The sequence below is a fragment of the Melampsora larici-populina genome, assembly GCF_000204055.1.
Source record: "Melampsora larici-populina 98AG31 unplaced genomic scaffold MELLAscaffold_2, whole genome shotgun sequence".
Lineage (NCBI taxonomy): Eukaryota > Fungi > Basidiomycota > Pucciniomycetes > Pucciniales > Melampsoraceae > Melampsora > Melampsora laricis-populina.
The window spans coordinates 993730-1014743 of NW_006768766.1; the positions used below are offsets into that span (position 1 = coordinate 993730).

A 21014-nucleotide genomic window follows, 5' to 3' on the forward strand; every position below is an offset into this window, starting at 1 on the left:
GGCTGGCCCTCATCAATCAACTCAGAGTTGTTGAGCAGGTAGGTGTCCTTCTATGTAAAGTTTCAAACAGCGCTAAACAGGTTGATTGATACAAATATATAGGCGTGTTACAGAACTTGAGGAAGCCTTGAGACAACTTGTGAGCCATAAAGAGGACTCGGTATTCTACGCTCAAGCGACTACGTCATGGAGAAGACATCGAGGCAACAGGAATCATATGATGAACAATTGGGAGGAGTTTGATGTTGAAAAGCCCGGATAGTGAGTTTCTAGATCTCTTTCCTTCTTTGATTCCAGTGTCAAATTAGCTGAATGATTTTGGTTGATTTTTGATCATAGCTATGGCTTGATTGACCTTGAAGTGATTTTGAATACCCTGGACAACATATTCACCAGACCTTCCTCAGCTAAGCTCAAGCTCGATGACAATCAAACTTCCCCTTTACCCACCGATATTTTCATTTGGCAAGTGTTAGTTCCAGAGGTAGCAATAAGGTTGATTGGTGAAGATCTCAACCTATCACCAAATAATCCCCAGGTGCACTCTACTCTGGAAGATAGTCGGTTGTATGGTGTTGCACGCTTTTTGGAAGCTGAAACCCATGTAGACACTGAAGATCTCGAGGTTGAGAATACACCTTCCGTTCCATCTTTTCGAAACAATCTCACTGCTAGATTCCTTGCACAGGTTCCAGAGAGAATGGTACCTTATCTCGGTGTAAATTACAACCCACCGGGCGACAGACACTGTGGATATCACGTCATTGCTGCTGCGACTGGAAACAAGGGGACAGGGGGCTACTTGTTAGTTTGAAAGAAATTACTTGAAGAATTCACCACACATTGCAAAGTCCACGAAGGTTTCTTGGCAATACCAGCATGACCACGTGCAAAGCCTTGTCGTGTTCAGGACAGATCTCAGCTAGTAGGTGTTGCCTCTGTGGAGGAGGCAATCAAAAGGCTCAACTGCAAAACACTCTCATGTACAGACGACTTCTGGCTCAGCATGCCCACCATGGGATATGCGATAGCCAGCGCTTTTGAACGGCCAGTTATCTTACTTGTCAAAGAAGTATGGCTGTGTTGGGGCTTCCTCCCCTATCGAATAGATTTCAATCAATCCAAACCAATAATTTTGTCCTTTGTTGACAACAAACACTTTGTAGGTTATGATGTTCAGTCAGGATTAATCCCCTTTCCACCGCTCTTCCGCCAGGGCTGGACTAATTGTGGAATTCCATATGTTACTTGTTGGAAGGCCAAGTTTACCCAGTCTTGGAAACTCTGGCAAGATGTAGTGCTTCCCTCTCACAAAGTGAAACATTGACAGTCTGGCCGTTAAATTGATTGACACTCACAGCCCCCAGCTACTAGGCTCTGGCAGGCCAGAGATTACGTCGGCTTCAAGAAAGCTTCATGAAAGATTCAGAAAGATTTCAAACTGACTTCAACATAATCATATTGGCCATTTGCCTGTCCGACCACCAAAATTCCGATGTCATCATATGACGTCATAAATCTGTACACACCTGCTCCTGTATTCACAGATCAAGAAGATATAGTTTATTAAACTTTATCATGTAAATTGACTGAGTTATTGAGGTTTGAAAAAAAAATCACGGATAAAAAATACTATTTTTGTACTATACATAAGAGTGGGATCTTGGATATCTTGAATCTCTATCAATATACATATAAAATAAATTTCATATTCCACTGTACAATACATGTTTCTACATTTTTCATTTTTGCAGCCTTTGTCCAAAAGGCATATTTCTATATGTAATTGTGAATTCTACATGAGCAGTCCAATCTTTCCCTGATTTGTTGATTCTAGGAAGGATATGGATAAATTGATGACAGAAACTTTTGGAATTATTATTTACATGCATACCAGTCTATTTGTGCCTAATTTGGGCCCTGCAATTCATCACAATTTGCCTCAAGGTCAAAGAATTTCAGAAAATCCAACTTCTGTATATAATCCACAATTACATATAAAAATACTACCCATAGACCAAGGCTGTAGGGAACAGAAATTTGGAGAAACATAGTGCGGAAAATATTTTCAAATTTAATCTATATGTATATTGACAAAGATTGAAGATATTCAAGATCCCAGTCTTGTGTATAGTACAAAAATAGTATTTTTTATCCGTGATTTTTTTTCAAACCTCAATAACTCAGTCAATTTACATGATAAAGTTTAATAAACTATATATTCTTGATCTGTGAATACAGGAGCAGGTGTGTACAGATTTATGATGTCATATGATGACATCAGAATTTTGGTGGTTGGACAGGCAAATGGCCCCATATGATATTATGTCACAGGGGCCAAAATTGATGCTCACATGTATGTGAGCGTTGTAGACTTTCTTGAAGTCTCTAAAAAAGATTCATTTTCTTTCAGATTCATTCAATTCACAATTTTGGTTGTGTTCAGGTGATCAGCCTGTTTTGCTCACATTTTGCTTGACATTTCTTGAGAAGGCTCATTTCCATCTTGGATGAGCAATAACTGAGTCCAGATGAGTACTCAGGATCAGCTCATGAGTCACTGAATACTCAGCAATTTGGTCAAAATTACAATGAGCACATGAACTACACCTTCCTCAGGCTTCATTTCTTAGTGAAGGCCTGCACAGGGGCCGTCCCATTTGATATGCTCAGGAAATACTCAGTATCATCCCCTGGCTGGGTCATTGATGGGCCAGACTTCCTTGCTAAGGAATGAAACCTCATAAAATAGCCATCCCCCTGCTCAGCTAATCCTAAGTGATGTCCCCTGGATAAAGCTGCTCACACTGAGGGGCTGAGATCAACTGAGCAGCCCCTCAGCTAGTCCTCTGTGACATCCTTTGGATCCTTCTGATCCCAGGAATGCCCCTGAGGACTAGCTGAGCAGCTGAGCAGTCCCTCAGCCAATACTCAGTGACATCCTTTGGATCCTTCTCCCAGGAATGCCCCTGAGGACTAGATGAGCAGCCCCTCAGCCAATGAGCAGTGAAATCCTTTGGATCCTTCTGATCAAGGAATGCCACTGAGGGATAGCTGAGCAGATGGGCATCAGGCTTCATTCTGGAGCCATGAAGCCTGAGGAAAGGCTGGACCTATGTGATCCATCCAAGGGATGCTGCAGAGAATTAGTCAAGAGGATACTCAGGTCAGCTCAGCCCCTAAGCTAATCATAAGTGGTGTCCCTTGAAGCCTACTGGACCAGGGAATGCCACTCAGGATCAGCTGAGCAGCTGAGATAAACTGAGCAGATGGATCAGCCCTTCCTCAGACTTCTTTGCTCAGGAATAAGGCCTGAGGAAGGCTTAGTTTGTCTGCTCAGTCCCTGTTGATCACATAATCAGATGACAAGCAGAAAGAAATTGGAAAGAAAAGGGAAAGAAAAGGAAAGCAAAATTGAACAAACATTGAAGAAAACACAAAAATTTCAACGCTCACACCTATGTGAGCATCTATTTTTGCCCCTGTGTGTTGAAGTCATTTTGAAATATTTCTGAATCTTTCATGAATCTTTCATGGAGTCAGTGGTAGGCTCTGGCCTACCAGAGCCTAGTATATGGGGGCTGTGACTACAAGCTTTTTTTCATTGTAGTAGACTATACAAGACTTTGTGAAAGCTGTAGATCTTAGATCTTATATTATACAAAAAATCCAATAATTAGATCAGTAACATAGATTGGTTTCAAGACGTTATAAGAGTTGAGAGCCGTGATTCCTGTGAGCTTGTTCATACTTGCTGGTGAGTGAGATGACCCAGATCGAAATTTGAGGCACATCGAGAAGTGTTCAAATTGTATTGATGGCTGACGGGTTGTCGTGAGAAGTGTTGGTGTTGAACTGGAGCAAGTGGGAAATGCCGAGTGACTTGGTGGTACACAAGATGTGGAAGTCAGAAGTGTGACATGTTACATGTCAATACTAATTCATAATGTGAGAAAAGGAGACAAACTTTTAAAAAAAATAGAAACAAATGTGAACCAAGTGTAATTACAAGGATTTCAATTTTGCTTTGAACGCTTCCATCTCAGCCTTCTGCTTCTCACTTTTTATCATATCACATTTACGGATCAACTCATCTGCATAATTCTCAACCAATGTTTCTCGATAAATTTCCCACTCTTCATCACTCCTGTTGCCTTGCATGTCAGTAATCTGGTTGAGACGTTGAACTATACTTTTAGCAATTTGACAAGACAATCCAAATCGTGTTATATTTGCGTCCTCCGGTTGAATAGGTTGATGATCATGAGTAAAAGTCTTGGAGTGAGTAATATAGTGTTTGATGTCTGATGCCCAAACCATTTCAACAACTCCATCACATCCATCAAAATCAATCTCAAAATTGTAGTCAGGAAATACAAATCGAGCTCCTTTAGTATAGCCATGCTTTGAGGTTCTTCCACGTCAATAGAGTCTCCCAGTATCTCGATGAATTAGACCAAATAATCCAAAGGTATAGCCAGAATGATTGTTATCAACATGCACCTTGTTAGCAAACTCGTCACGTGTGACAACAAAATTGGAACCAAAGACACGTCCATTGGGTGATTTAGAAAATGACTTTGATGCCCAGGATGGTCATTCACAGTTGGATTGAAAGGCACCAAGGGATAGAGAGGAAAAATGTTCAGCTAGGAAGTGATTGATGTAAGGAAGATACATCTGACGTCGTAAGTCATTTTCCATACGAGCCACAAGTCGTGCAGTGGTCATTTTGAAAGCGTAAGGACCTAGTATACAGAACGATAAAATCAATGTCTCCTCAAAATCATAGAAAAGTCAAAAAGATCATACTAATAGATACAAACCACCAAATTTTTTCTTCCTGTATCCACCATGAAACCCTACCACAAACATCTGACCAGACTTCATGTGCTTTAGAGCTTCAGCTGCACCATTTGTCACACAGCAATATCAAGCAGTTCCATGTTGATATAAAGTCATCATTCGTTATTGAAGTTTTCAAATAGTTTTGCACACTCAGGTACAAGTTCACGCTTCAATTTTCCGTTGTTCAACCGTTTTTCAGTATAATCACGTTCGTTGAATCGGACCACAGCAAGGAGCTTGGTTCCATATTTATTCAATAAGACTACAGTACCAAAAGTGAGTGATAAATACTTTTGTTTTCCATGCTCATTTCGAAAAATAAATGTAGCATCTCTAGGAAGACCAAATTGATCACAGATCTTTTGTTTAAATTCAGCACGGATGGGAGCTCTTTTCTCAGCTCGATTCATGTTCAAGATTGGATCAGAAGAAGGGGTTGGAGGATTTTGATGATTAACCCAACGAGCAACTATCTTGCTTTTCTTAATTGCTATTCAAATTTCCCCTTGATGAGCATTGAACTTCTTTTGACTGTGTTTACGTGATGGAGATTTGTATTTGTTCTTATCACTAATAAAATGTAAAAATGAAATATCATCAGTTTAGGAATCCTAATGGTCAGAGAGCATCACACGTTGAGTGTCCATCCAACACTTGGATAATGATGACTAGGGCTGGCATAAGGTCTGCGTCAAACCCTACCCACAAGATTCTGGTGCGTGAAGCCAACCCAGTCTTGGGGAGGACAAGTACAGTTGAACCTCATGAAGTGACCGTAGGTCATAATTATCCAAAACCAAATTGATAGTGGAATGGTGTTGACATCAAGTAGTCCTACATCCACAAAGTGAAGAATGAACATGCAAGATACAACATCATCCACTATCAAATTGGCCTGTGAGACTTCTGCGTGTACTGGTCTCTGACCATAATGGAAGAAAGAATGAGGTTGAATCTCACATCATTATGAAGATTTAATTGGATGAATCGAAAGATGAAAACTCTCAATTCCTTTGCAAAAATTGAGATGACAGTTTTGAGGTTAAATAAATTTAATTTGATTGGTTTGGACAGTGAGATGTTAAGACAATTGATTTTGGTGGAATGTGATGAAAACAAATTGGTTTGGTTGAATTGAATGGAAACAATTTGTTCCGGTTGAATCAAATGGAATCAATTGTTGGAATTGAATGAAAACAATTGTTGGAATCAAATGGAAACAATTGTTGGAATCGAATGAGAACGATTGTTGGAATCGAATGAAAATGATTTGTTTTTTGTTTAATTGTGATTTGTTTTTTGTTTAATTGCAATTTGTTTTTCGTTTAATTGAATGAGAACAATTTGTTTTCCGTTTAATTGAATGAGAAAGATTTGTTTTGGTCGAATAGTAAATTGAAATGATTAGGGGTAGGGGAATGATCCGCGTCCCACAGGGGTTTCACTTTGGGGATCCCCAAAGCTCCGGGGACGGGGCGAGGGCCTAGACATGTAGTGTGTCATGTCACAAGCAAATGAACAATACACAAGGTGGCCACTTGGTGAAGTTGTGGGTCAAATTTGACATTTGATCTTCATGACCGCCCGGTTTTCAGAGGGGGCGGTCAGCGTTGCATACAGCTGAAATCTGTCCATACAGGTGAAATGCTGTTCACAAACGCCCGGAATTTGAATTCCGGGCGGTCACGGTGAAGCGCACCCGGGCTGGGTTTAGTATTTTCCTTTTTTATTTGGCCTTTTTCTCCTTGAGTGTTCCCATTCAATTCCAATTTTGCTCATTATTTGGGCAGTAAACCCTTTGAACACCTATTGTTAGCCGGGTCTGGCTGGGTTACTATTATGAGCCGTACCAGGCTGTGGGACACCTATTGTAAGCCGTGACAGGCTGGGCTGCTATCCTAAGCCGGGCCAGGCGTACGTTCCTTTCCATTTTAAATATGTCATTATCTACCTCAGAAAAAGGAAAAAATAACAAAGTGGTAACCTTCTCTTTCACTCACTGTACCTTTGCCTGATACATTGGCATAGATACAGTGTTTGCAGATTCTCTTTCTTGAAAATATTGAACATTTTCAACTATTGAGACAACTAGGAAACATGATCCTAAGATAATAGAACGGTTCTGGAGTATTGGAAGTGTGATATGGAGGAAAGGACAAACCAAGAAGGATGATATGGAGGAAAAAACCGGAGTAAATAGGAAGGAAAAAGCGGAGTGCGTGACTTCTAATACAAATTGTTACTTACCACTGGTGTCTAATCCTTGCACCTTGCTTCCATCGCCACTCTCTTCTTCTCCTTCTTCCCCCTCTTCTATTCCTTTCCATTCTTCTTCTTCACCCAAATTTTGATTTTCTTCCTCATGGTTCTCTTGATCTTCTAACTCCTGTCTTTCATTTTGTCTCCTCTCTAACGTTGACCGTCTCAACCCCCTAGGTTGTCTTCCATGCATGCTTCCATTGTTTGATAGAGGTCTATTTGAAGTGTTGCTTCCAGCTCCATTTTGACACCTTGCTGTGTTCACTCCTCTCTTTGGTGTTATGAGACAATTTCCAGGTTTGATTCCTGTAGTTGCTGCTGCTGCTCTTGTTGGTCTTCTATTCAGATTAGCTTCTGTTTGCTCAATTTGATTTCAAAGGGACATCTTCTATTTTGTTTTTTCTTCTTTCTTAACTTCCTAAGTATTTTGTTTGGCCGTGTTGAGTTTTAATTTTATTGATTGAACATATTGTTTGAACTTCAATTATGAAAATAAAGATTTTTTATAAAATCCAAAAAGGTTAAAGGAAAAGGCAAACCTTAGGATTGGTGTCCCAAACTTGAGCGTGAGAACTAATGCACTGTGCAAATGAATCGTGGGCAAGGAGAATTGGTTTGTAGTTCCTTCCCCCGAAATTGGGTTTGTGCATGACATGTAATACTATCTGTCGTGTATTATTTTCACCGTTTGTGGACACAGCCCACCAAAGCGTTCCTTTTTTGGTGTGTTCAAACCTATTTCAATATGCCCTCATTTCTCTCTTACATATTTTAACATCAATGGTGTAGCTCTTGTATAGTCCACATAAGTCATATACCATACATTTTTTGGTATTTGACCCGTCAGCTTATCTTGCTTTTTAGAAGAACTACTAGCTGCTATATTCAGATCTAATTCTATCCATTGGTCATTAATGATTGTAAGAGGAAAGTGAATATCCATTTTCTTTAAATGTTTGTTTCGGTAGTGATTAGATGATCTGAAATTTTGATCTGAGACCAGACCAGTTTTGTGACCCTTCATGGGGTTCATGTTCTTAGCTGATCCTGATTGTACTGGTGTTTCTAACAATTTCACAAAAATCAACAATTTTTGTATTACCCATGGCTAACACCATCTTTGCTATGTCTACAGATATTTCTACCAACAACAGATGTCAGTTCCTAATCTCCTTACACTACGAAAAAAATAATATTTTCCGCGCGGAAAATAAAATCCTACATGTTTCAAAATGAAGAGCGCGGAAAATTTTAATGCTATGTAACCTCACATTAATTGCAATCCTAGTGTTACAAACACTCTCATCACTCATTCACTGTTGGTTTCATAAGCTCGCTGTACTTTGTTTTTGAGTCAAAGTCTCCTACTACCGAGATTTTCATGTGAGAAACCCTCTGGAACCCTCCCATTATGCTCTGCACAGAGCATACCCGTCAGCAGAATCTTATGCCGACATTTGAAAAACTTCAATTAAGAATGATACTTTGAGTGGCTGATGTGACCAACCATGTACTCATGGCTCTGTATCCGTTTTGCTGTTTGGAATCCGCATCAAATATACACAAATATTCTATAGTTAATTACACTAATGCACATGCACGTAATTGGATATTCCCAAGAACTCTGATGTCACCTATCTTTCGACTTTCAACACCTCATTTCTCAGAAGATATCAAATCTCATGACTCCTCTTCTTCAAAAGTAATTGGAAGCAGGTGGGGAGTCATCAGGATTCAGCCTCATGTTGGCACGATAACCTCGAGATCAAGTCATCCCAACATTTAGGATATTCTGGAATACGGAATTTAATGAAGTATGTGTACTCCAGCTAGATCCTGTTGTAACCGTACATATAAAGCTTAATTAGTCCATGGTCGATTCCTCCAATCATCCAAAACCAATCATAATGATTTCAGATAGATTTGATCTGAACATTCCTGGAGTCGGCAAGCAGGCCATGCTTGACTGGATGCACATCAATCAACCTATGACATTCATCAAGAAAAATGAAAGCAAGAATGAAGTAGCTCAGAAGGTGCGAGAGGCGCAACCCGACCGTAAGCCCCTACTTTTGTCCTCCTCGATCTTGTTCTGTATATCTCCATTTTTCCCTTCTTATTCTCGCAATTATATATACTTAAGGCCAACTCGACTTTTCTCTACGTGTGCGCATATATCATCTTAATCATTATCAACTCAATACTTTATCTGTCATAGTTTTTCCTGACCCATTCAGCAAAGAGCCTCTGAGTCTGGACTGTCAATCTATAGCATTGAGAAACCCACATCCGCCGGAACCGTCAGCTTCAGCAAATGGTATTTCTATGGTTTTTTTTCTGTCCATTCAAGGTGCCAATTTGATTGTTCCTCCCTTTTTCAACTCGCAGAAATTAAAGTGAAAGACACAGAAGGTGTCATCAAAATGAAACGGAGTTCATCGCCTGGGAATCAACTGCCCAACAAGAAGAGGGTAGTATTGGGGAAATCTTGCTTATCAAAAAGTGCACTTTGCTCCCAATTACCTGGAGCCCTAGATCAAGGTGCTATCAGAGTCGATGGCAAGGTAAAAAGAAAGGCGAGTCTCTCCTACACAGATCAAGTTATCAAAATAAAAGGTTTGTATCATCAAATATACACTCATCATCGTGCGGGTCTTCTTTTGTTTACAGAGTGTTTGATACGACAGCTTACCCAGCCCCAAAGCATCTGGATCTCACAAGGTTTGTCAACTATCAACCTTTTTATTCCCTCCATCTCTCCAACCATTTGAAGATACACTAAAGGAAAGGATGATCATCAGTTCAGGGAGGCGTCCAAGGAAGCAAATCTTCGGCCTTTTGATTCAACTTGTTCTGAACGCGGTACTACTAGTGGTATTGTGAAGGTAGAGGTAGAAGACCGAAAGCCATTCCACAACCGTCAGAAATCGGACACTGCCCCTCAAAGCAAGCCAAATCCAACGACTGCTCCTTCAATCAACCCCTCAGAGTCCGCTCCCCACATCACCCAGCAAGCATCACAGCAAGAACGACTTGTGTCACTGACTCCCGAGGACACCACACAGCCTTAACAATACGCTAACGATCTTATATTCTTTTCAGATCTTGATTTGTTTGAGCTCGAGAACATTGGTGGGCTTCCATCTTTTCTTCAGCAATTTGTTGGTCCATCTGACAATTAATCTCTATGCTTAGTGGACGGTCGAGACATCCTGCCAATTGCGCCAAATTATCAGAGTGTTCAGATCACTCCAATTGCTAGCTCATTGATTCCAAGCAATGAGACTGAATCAAATCCATCCAACCATAACACGAAGAGGTCAGGTCTCAATGTATTCCAAGATGAGAGACATAGATCTCTTCAATGTGTGTTGGTATATTTTCATAGAATTGTATTTTGATCTTTCTTTGAGCTGATATTCAGTAATCTTTATAGTGTCTATGCTTGAAGAACGTATGGATTCTATCGAGAAAAAAATTGATTCCCTTCAGGAGCTTCGAGCACGCGTGGCAACTGTAGAAGAGGACATTCAAGTGGTTCGACAGCGCATTGCTTGCGTGGAAACAGATAACCAAAAAGACAAAAAAATCCTTGAAGAAGTCACTGAAAATCGTATGAAACTGCTTGAAGGTAATGTGAAAGAATTACGCTCGGTGTTGACCAAAGCAACTGGCGATGTTGAAGCACATGGTAAGGTACTACTAGGCTTATTAGAAGAAGACTATGATGAACAAGGATCAGAAAGGAGCATAGAAGGAGTGGAGTCTAGCTTAGGTAGTTTGTGAAGGGTATGGTGTTATTATACTTGATGAAGAATCTCACATTTGTATGTTATGAGTCAAACTTTGTGGAATTGGAATTTTTTTGAGTGTTCACCTTTGTAAAAATGAGCACAATTCGAGAACTTCGATAGATTTCCACAAGTATCAAGTGAGAACAGTTGAAGTGCCGCAAGCGACTAGCGCTAGCTAGTGACATAAGGTAAGTTTACGTTGACAGGAGCCTACAAAGACAGAAAAGACTTTCTTTTTGTCATTTTACTGTCCATCTCACCTTCACGATTGACTTGATCTTGATCTTTATCACCAGCCTCCTGTTTTTCAAATCTGTCAGGATACGATTAGCTGTTTCCTGACAGTATTGCTTATTTTCGTATATTGAGGCCGTTATATTGTCTCCATCTTGATCATTACAAACAATCATCAATGCACTGCTTGACTAGACCAAGTCTAATTGTTATTGTAACTACCTTATTTTATCTGTAGTTTGTATCGATATTTTTCACACCTTTCAGAAAAGAGGTGTTTCAATGTTGTGAGTTGGATGACTATGTCTTATTGGAAGGATGAAACATCACAAACAACCTGAAGGAGTCTGAGAATGAAAAGAAAAAACAATCACAGTAGTTTTGGACCAGAATTGAAAGAGAACACAAAAACGGAACAGAGAGCGAGTGATTACTCCAGATCTTTTCAGCAAGGAAGAGGTTTAAACAAAATACGTGAAGAGGAAGAGATAATATATCTAGAACATATATGTATACTAAGAAACCCCCTTCCCAATGAATTCCTGATAATTCAATTCAGCAACCACTATTCATATTTACCACGTATTTTCTAATTACTCGATTTGACCAGCAAACAACGCACTAAAACAACGTAACCAACTGACTATGAAACCCTTCAATTCTGAACCTGAAAACACATCCTTGATATTTGCGCACAAACCAACTCTCAATTATAAGGTATAAGTATTGATCAACATGTGGCTTTTGATATATGGTGTCAGATATGGCTAGGTTTCAGGAGAAAGTTGATGTTTGACAAGGATGTCCCTAGCAAATTGAGTCTCAATTGATCACTGTCGAGTAAATTGAGAATAATAAAACTTCTTTTTGAATGAAAAACTTACCTATGATGCTTGAGAAACGCTGTAATGAATCCAACATCTTGGACGCTCGTATTAAACATTTGCTGAAGGTATCTCAATGAAGCGTTTGTACATTTTAACTTTTCTTCGAGGTCTTCACATTCCGTTCGTGAGAGATTGGGCTGCCGTAACCAAAACTGAAGACTTTCAATGGACGCATGAGAATCTTGAAGGTGGTGTAAAGTCTCGTGGAGGGCCTCAATGGCTTCAGTTTCGATAAGCGCAAGTGCATCAATCTCTTCCTTCTGAAGAAACTTATAATTGGTGAGGAAGTACATGTTTAATTGTTCGGATGCAAGTCGATATTTTCCGTTCTTGAAGTTCATGAGACCCCACGCATTGAAGTCGCCAATCCGTTTTGTGTTGAGATCTGCACTGGAGTTGATCCATCTGGTAGACTCTGCAGGTATGTAAATGGGGTTTCCGCATAAGGCTTGAACATAATTTTTTTCACGGTTGAAAGAGGTGATGAATTGAGTTAAACACGGGGCAATCATTTCGATGAAAACTTTCAAGAGGAGCTCATGATTGTTGAAAGCATTTTCAGTAAATCGAAGATGAGGATAAAATGCCAAGATTACCTCCACAATCTGGGAGGGTGTTGCTTTAGTTATGAACAAGTCGGGATCGATCCTAGGGTTATCTTCACCAACGACGTATTCAAGGATATAAGCAGGTAGGAAAACGGAAGAGTGGAACTCATTGCACAACACCATGATGCACTACTAATTGATTTAAAGATGATAATAATCCAATATATGAAGAGAGGGATCTAGAGGACGAGATGGGTTCAGATGGGGTCGTATATTATATGAACTTTGGGGAATTGCACTGATCAGAAGGTTGTAAAGCTTTTGATCTTATGTTCTTTCCTAGATGGAATCAACGTGCATATAATCAAGAGTAATTAAGTATAATTACTGTCAATTATATCCATGCACTCAAACTGAGACACCGTAGATCCCCAAAGTTGATTCAGGTTATTTTCTTGTATGTACAATGTATTTCCATGTATTTTGAACAACTTCTCGCTCCATTCAAAACATTGAATGGTAACTAAGAAGACTGTACATTCCTTTTAATTATCTGATCAGCGCGTCATGAATTGACAAACTCTGTGGCAAGCTACAAGAATATCGGTGTTGTCGTAGATCAGAAGTCGGATTCCCTTATAGCTTCTGCATCCCGAAAGTCACAGGTGTGTTTTCTACGTACCAACACGGTAACATTCATAAAGATAAATGATATTGGATAAGTCAGCACGTGTTATGATCATTAGAGGTAAGACTTGTATACTTGGTGAAGACATCGGGATCAGGTGAGCGTAATAGCATGCGCGCGTATTGATATATGTTTTGAGCCTTGCTGAGCTCTTTATAATAGCCGTCCTGGATCTCTCTGTCTATGGCAATGATCGTGTTGTGTAAATTCTAAAGTTCTTGGATGTTGAAGCAATTGTATTTTTCTATATGACAAGCAAGAGGTTGATCTTATGCAGTACAGTAGAAACCGTGACGGAGGCACAGTTTGATCCACTCAAATGATCTGACTCGGTCCGGCGGATTATCTTGTGCTAATTTGATCTTGGTTCTTGATTATGAATCAATAGAATCTTGGCAATTCCTTTCAATCAAACTTGATCAGAACTCAGTAACAAAAGTATTCATTAACAGAGCAATGGATGTGTACGGTTTTGTTCTTGATGTTGAAAGGCTGTGGGATTAATATTTTCTCTTGTGTCTTCTTGTACACATGAATCCATTCTTTGAGTGGTTGGCTTTGTCCCAATTCCACAAACCTCTCAGAAGAAGTGGGCTCACAAAACAAACGCACATTAATTAGTGGCCCCTCTTTTTGAGGGTATCTGCTATATTTGTTTGAATAAAAAGTCACACAAAGCGTTAAAAGCTATATAAGTTGATAATTTACCATGGACACCAATATGACTAACGTGAAAGGACCTTAATTACCAACCAATCATAATATATTTTGCTCTATCACTGACGCTTGAGCGCGTGGCTACTAGAGCCTGTACTATAATCCCTGTGTGTGATTCTCGGACACAAAGACCTCAGATTTGGCACTAGATGAGGTGGCAAAGTGTAATTATTGGATGACTGTTCCGGCTTGGCAACCAGGAGGATTCTGAGGTAGTTGATTATTAGTCAATCCTACCTTCAAGCTATTGGGTGGTATTTGATGTGATTGGTGATGATGATCAAACTTGATCAAAGGATCTCAGATCAGGCCTTGGATACAGCCAAAATCATAAGATCAATCCTTTCCCTTGATGAGTTCAAATTCTAGGTAAATTCTTTGCGTCTACATCCAGTTTCTTGAAATTTCAAGCATCTTTATGTCACCAGTTATGGCAAATTGTTTTTCTTCAAAGTCACATTTGATTCTATTTTGATTCTTGAGCGATCTTTTTGATCACATTGCAGCAGCATAAAAGTTCTTCACCAGCATCATTACTACGTCTATACTCAAAGCGTTAGGTAATCAATCAATCATGTCTTCAAAGCCCAATTTGACATCGAGCCGTTGGAGTCTACGTAACATCAAATTTCCGGACAAACAGGTCGAACCCTGTCCAATAGAAAGCACAGTGTCAAACACGTCAAGACTGATTGAAAAAACAAAGACCAAGAAAAGGAAAAACGAAACCAATCTGCGACCAAGTGAGGCTTCATCTAGACAAAAAGCTCATTTAAATACTGCTTTATACTAGTTATAAGATGTGATTCAACAAACATGCAGATGTAAATCAGACGACCGATACCACAATAAAAACATCCCTTGAAGATGTGGGTGTGTCAGTGGGGGCAAATACTACTTGTGAACGACTCCTAGACCTACTCAATTCCCGCATCAACCCAAAGAGGCCTCGCCTGTCTGGTGACAGGAGGAGAATTCCGTCGAAACACGAACAAGTGAAGACGACTGTTTCTCCTTCATCCACCGAAAACAATGTTTCTGCATTGCTTTCTACGGTTGATGTCTCAATTTATCATGTTTCGGACTTGGAGGATATCACCGTGTCAGTTTTGCTATAGCACCTCGACGTGCACACACAAAGCCGTTTGAAACAAAAATGAATGATTTTTGTTTTGGAATTGACTGGTAGACTTCGGTGTACCCCAGAACTCCCCTTGTAGACGCCCATCAAAGGCCAACTGGATGTTGCTTGATCAGTGGTTATCTCTCAACCCGTTTCCACAGCCTTTATTTCGTTTTCATATTTCCTGAACAGTCTAGTACTCATCATCCCATTGTTCAAACGTCTTCGCAAGGTTTACGTTTGATGAAATTGTGATTAGATATCTTGAGCCGTCCTGGCTAAATCCTCCTCAGTCTGTAGATAGTAACATCTAAAATCACATTTCCAACCTTTATATTCCAATCATTGCAATCGTATAAATTTTCAAATCGAAGTCTAACAATGCGTTCGTTGATGGCTTATCTGTATCTACGCATTTCTATGCGATAGTGCTAATGCTACCTTCTTCCCAATAGCTTGCGCTAGTCATCACTGGAAGACAGGGACTCCAGTGACTTCGCTGAAGTGTTTGAATGCTTCAGTTCAGCACTCGCTTCCCGAGTCTCAAGAAGCAATCTGCCATTCACTGGCTAGCTTCACGAGGTTTCTACTTGGTTATGACAATATGAATAAGACATTTCCACCTGGTCCGACTAATGATGAACTTTGCACACTTCGGCCTCTCACTCAAGTTGAAATCATGTCCAGCCGACAAGCCTTTTCAACAAATCCAACATCTGTTCAAGCCAAACCTACCAAAACTTCCATGTCTCTGTTCAAAATGTTGTGCCTCACCGACTTGGAAAACCACGGTATTACCCGACTGTCATTTGAATGGAATGTGACAGACAGCTCTTGGAACCGCACAATGGCTTTGTTTGTTGTCAAGCATTGGCAATATGCCAAATCACAAGGCACGCTCACCGACTCAATTACTCCGTCCCACAACACGGAAGACATATGTCTTGGGACATTACTGCGATGGATTCGTGGCTGGGGTGTAGAAATTTGACAAGGCCGTTGATCCGCCCAAAAAAATCTTTGGAAGGAGACCTGCCGCAAGAAAAGAACTGTATGTGGTTCAATGCGATAATGAACAACTTACCGTATACATATTGACGTGTTGTTACTCTTCAGCTGTTTAAATACCGTGTCAATTCACTATCCCGTCTTATAAAAACACACAATCTCCCCCAACAGGCATCTGACATTTTGCCTCATCAAGACTGTTGTTCCGAGACGGAATGGCAGCCTGAAGAGACGCATTGTCTGGCGGTTGGCTTAGTCTGGCGAAGTCAACAATATACTTTGATATTACATCAAATCAACAAGCTTTCTTTCAAGTACTGCGAGTCTACAAAAGGCCAACTACTTGCCTCCTGGAGGTTTGATCAGATTCGGACACCCGCGACCTACACAGATGCAAAAGCTCCTGTTTGTCCCGGCCTGCCGGAGAATTGCTATGACCCTGTATTCCTTTCAAGTTTAAGTACAGAGGCAAAAATTTCACTTTGAATGAAGCCTGTTTCCACTTTCTTGAATACTTTACCTATTCACTTTGAAAATTCTCTTGTCTAGCTCATCTCTCATTTGCATATTGAGTAAGTTTGTCATACATTAATGATTGAGTATTAAAAGTTGGATCAACTCGAAAATCATAAACTTTCATACATTGTGAAGTTGAGAGTTAATGTTTTGAAGATGAAAGCATTGTAACTCCTAATGTCATTATAAAAAGAACGGCTAAGATGTACATGGTGAATTTTTCACTATTAAATCATTAGAATTCTTTTGAATTAGTTTCTTTGATAGAAAGGTTTTGGTTTGTAGATGTAGATGTAAAATTTATTGCAGACTTACAAATGTTGAGAGTATTGGAATCGATTTGTTTCAACACAAACAAACAGTTCTAAAACAAAAAACCAAAAAATGAACTTCAGAGAGAAAATAAAGAGAATTTATCTCGACCGGTCATTCTGAGTAACATCAATTGGTGGAACTGCGTGGGCAGGGTCCTTAAGTTGAAGACATATCGGAAATACTCTGGAAAAAAACATAAATCTGTTAGATGTGACATATGCTGCAATGCATACATGTGATTAACACTTACCATGCTTTGCAGACTGACCAAAGATAGTGTGGCCTTCGAGATGCTAAACGTTCCAGGTTGATTATGAAGTGCCGCACAATGGCCAAACAGATGCTCGGGAAGTATTGATTGGAGTGAAAGATCTTCGTTATACATGACAGTGGCATGCAAGTGAGGTACCAATCGATATGGGTTCCGGTTCTCATCAATGGGGTCAAGCGGTGGGAAAACATGAAGCACAAATATGGGAGTGGAATGACTTTCAGGGTATATAATGTGATGTATTACCCCAACTCCTTTTTTTCCGTGATGATGAAACTCTACGTAGCTGTTGCCAGGATGTTTGCTGTATGTGCTGAAAACCTTGCCGCTGTGTCGCCAGGACGTGGTCTTTTCAAAATTCACGCATGTGGTCAAACCAATCTTTTCTAGTATTGGTTTGATTGATTCACATACATCTGAAGACGGCGATGAGTTCTTTTTTTTAGGTGATGAATTTTGAAGAATTATATCAGCACCAATTTGTTCTGCGTAGTCCGGAGGTACATTTCGAAGGAATTGCTGGAAAGATGCTCGCTGTTGATATTTCTTCATCATTGTCTGCCCGACAACGCCTAGAAACATTTAGACAAAAGTTAGTATGCCGTGTAGAACACGGGGTGTTTTGAGAGAAAACGAGTAACTATCAAGAACTCACCTCGATCTCCGCTTTTAGGTTGGGCTACCATAGTGCCAATTATGCGCTCTCCAAACCAGCACGCAGTGTATGATGGAGGTCCAAGAAGGCGTGATTGAGTAGCAATATTTTGTGCGTAGTGGAGGTTTGGCTTGGATTTGATGGTAGGCCAGATCTTGCAAAGGTGTGTTCGGTATTTGACAAGCAAAACCGGTAATATGGTGAGGTTGTCGGGTGTCATTGTTTGCGAAACGCATATGTTGAGGATCTGGATTGCAAGGGTGAGAGCCGTGTAGATATGGGAGGCATTGGATCTGAGTTCAGCTTCATGGTGGTAGGGGACAAGAGAAAGCACCATATACACTGTATATAAGCTTAGCCACTCGGCCGCTTTGGGTGTGCCAGACGTTGGCATTCCAATCTTTGACGGAACCCTGGTTAGCCACGACGGGACAATGGTTGTTTCAATAGTTTTGTGAACCTGCTCGAGCTCAGTAATGGTGAGACTGGGTCCCTTGGGAACTTGAATCGTGCCATTTGAATCCACAGTCTTATCAGAGTGGTTATCACTCGGTTCTTGGGTTGTTTCCGTGTCAGTCTTCAATTTCGCAGCTCGATCATATTGTGTTTGTGTTGATGAATGGGAAAAGTTGATTGATGAATCAAGGAGGCTTCCTGATGCAGATGAGACGCCTAAATCGATGTCACCAAGGTTACCAAGTGCCAAATTGGATTCAACGACCCTGTATCTTCCATTGGTGACCGAAGCATCCTGTTGCTTCTTCAAACCCTTGCCTGCTGTACAGATTTGCAGGTACGTATTGGAAAGGTCGGCCAAAAGACCCATTATGAGGCAGTGCATGATGTCAATCGTGGCGAATTTGAGGGGCTGCCAATAGGGGAGGTCGTAGAAGGCAGAATGACGGGCCCCGTTACCCTTCATGAGTGTTTCCTTTGCCTTGGAGTATCAGCTTCAATCCATCTTTTTACCTGCGTTTTGTGGGTACGTGCAGTCCTGGGTTTGAAGACCTTCATGTCAATGAAGCTGACATCGTTCAAAGTGATATAACACTTTGAACAAAAGTTTGTTGAAGTATGACCAGAGAAGCCCGAAATCTTCTTCATTGCGGGGACGTCGGCAAGAAGGGGCCAGCATGCAACAGTTATGACTCGGCCTTTGGGATGCTGAGCTGTCTTGCTGAATTTAATTCCATTCCACAGATCTTTAAGCTCGGATATAAGTGGGGCTAAGATTAAGTCCATCTGATCGTGAGTGGGTTCCCTTCGGCTGGGAGTGAAGCCATACAAAAAGATGTTTTCTGCTTGGTATTGAAGATGAGGTGGTAAATTAAAGCAGATAAGTAACATGATACCAGCTTTGTGTTGGCGCCCGCGTTTGGATCTGTAAGGGTCAAACCAATCACAATAAAAGCCGAAAACCAAATTCCCAGACCTCCGTGTGAAGATCTGGCCATCTTTTTTGAATGTACTCCAGAGACTGCCGTCCCAGATGTCTTGCATGTTTCCATCAGGAGGCTTGTGACGTGTCAGAGAGCTGTCAAGACTGTTTTCAAAAGACGGATAGCGCAGCATAGTAGCCAGCCAATGAACTAATCTCTGATGATAAAACAATTGCGCTGGTCGGAGCTTTGTAGAATTCTTGGCGGGAGGTTTGTACAAGTTTGCTTTGCAACGGAATTTGCGTTTAGAAGAGTCGGTGGTGGAAAATCGATAGGCATCGCAAGTTGTCTTACTTGGCGTGCCTACAGGAGGTCCATGGAGAGCAAAGCACACTGGGCATGATAGTGTTCGTAAGATGCGAGCTTCCAGGTGGAAACATTTTATAAGCTTGGGAAGTGAGTTCGGTATTTTGTCCCAGATAGGTTTGGATGAGGAATCTTGGGAAAGGAATGAACTCTTGACTTTAAGCTGCTCCAGCTGGAGTGATGTATGACACGCCTTCACTGAAGCATTCCTCAAAAGATGATCATTCAAAACACTAATCATCGACTGCACACAGGAAGGATGCTGAAGAAGCACGCGAGGCGTATAGAACTCTTCAGTAGACAATCTTAGCTGGTATGACGCTGCGTTGGTAAGCCGTGAATTCTTGGGAAGGGGCGGATCAGTGGGCAAACGCGAGGTAGATGCTGTTGGCCCAGTGTCAGGTGAGCGTGGTCGCTTATGAAGCACGCGCGCAGTGATGGTTTCTTGGTTGGATGTACTGTCGGTGAGGCGTGCATTCTGGCAAAGGCGTGGTTGGCTTTCCGTGTGAAAACTAGATGAGGTTGATGGAGGCTCTGGCGATCGGGGGCGTTTAAGACTTCCGACAGGGGCCACACTATGGATATTGGTGGATATATTGTTTGAACTTTGCGCCGTTGTAGTTGGTGCGGTGGTTGATAAGGTATCTTCAGGTACGTTGACGGTAGCTTGAGCAATTGATGCTTGTAAATGCCGTGGGTAGTTTGTTTTATGGAATAGCCGGCCCGTCAGGATTTCACCATTCTTTTCGAACTGCCGAAGAGAACATCCTAATGGGTTGCAAGTGCAGATGGTATGGTTGGGGCCATAAGAGGCCATTTAGGTGTGCGTGGGAAGTCAACAGCTTAAGAAGCGTTATGATCATATATATATATAAGAACTTCCACTGTGTCAGTGGGGCTCAAATTATAGAAAGACTCGGATCAATAAGTACTCGTTGAAAGAGATACTTATTGGTCCAAAATTCACAGTGCACTGCAGATTGTTGGGCCGTTTGATGTGGTAGGAGATGTGCCAGGATAGACATCTTGCTTCCTAACGTGCATGATTGCAAGTTTTGATCTCAAACCTCGGTCGTGCACATAAGCGAGAAAAGCCCTCCATGCAGGGTTTCAAAGTGTGGACATCACATTTGCTGAATGTGGAACCATCGTGTCATCACAATTGCCGCTGGTGGTATTATCGTGTCATCACAATCGTTGATTGTGGTATTATTGTGTCAGGTTGGAAATAGTATGAGACCGTAAAACTCTCTTGGGTATGGAACCGCTTTCCATACCCAAGAGAGTTTTACGGTCCCATACTATTGCCTGACATGATCGGGTCCAAATCAACCGGCTGACCGATCATTTCCGATGTTCATTGAGGTTGAGTCCCTCTCGGATATCATGTTGTTGAGGTAGGGTAG

At 41.0% G+C, this 21014-nt stretch overlaps 3 protein-coding genes across 3 annotated transcripts; 1 reads left to right on the top strand and 2 right to left on the bottom strand.

Moving 5' to 3' along the window:
• Positions 1-4005: 4005 nt before the first annotated feature.
• MELLADRAFT_101673 (uncharacterized protein) lies at positions 4006-4320 on the bottom strand (the record flags this gene model as incomplete). Its single annotated transcript, XM_007404754.1, has 1 exon — positions 4006-4320. The coding sequence occupies one exon, from the start codon at positions 4318-4320 to the stop codon at positions 4006-4008; it is 315 nt and encodes a 104-aa protein (XP_007404816.1).
• A 4775-nt stretch (positions 4321-9095) lies between these two features.
• Positions 9096-10178, top strand: MELLADRAFT_58973 (uncharacterized protein; the record flags this gene model as incomplete). The annotated part of the gene is made up of 5 exons (XM_007404214.1): positions 9096-9165; positions 9326-9424; positions 9496-9723; positions 9804-9828; positions 9881-10178. The coding sequence occupies 5 exons, from the start codon at positions 9096-9098 to the stop codon at positions 10176-10178; spliced, it is 720 nt and encodes a 239-aa protein (XP_007404276.1).
• Positions 10179-16656: 6478 nt separating this feature from the next.
• MELLADRAFT_101675 (uncharacterized protein) lies at positions 16657-20425 on the bottom strand (the record flags this gene model as incomplete). Its single annotated transcript, XM_007404753.1, has 5 exons — positions 16657-16739; positions 16938-16986; positions 17206-17766; positions 18324-18640; positions 19597-20425. The coding sequence occupies 5 exons, from the start codon at positions 20423-20425 to the stop codon at positions 16657-16659; spliced, it is 1839 nt and encodes a 612-aa protein (XP_007404815.1).
• Positions 20426-21014: the final 589 nt, after the last annotated feature.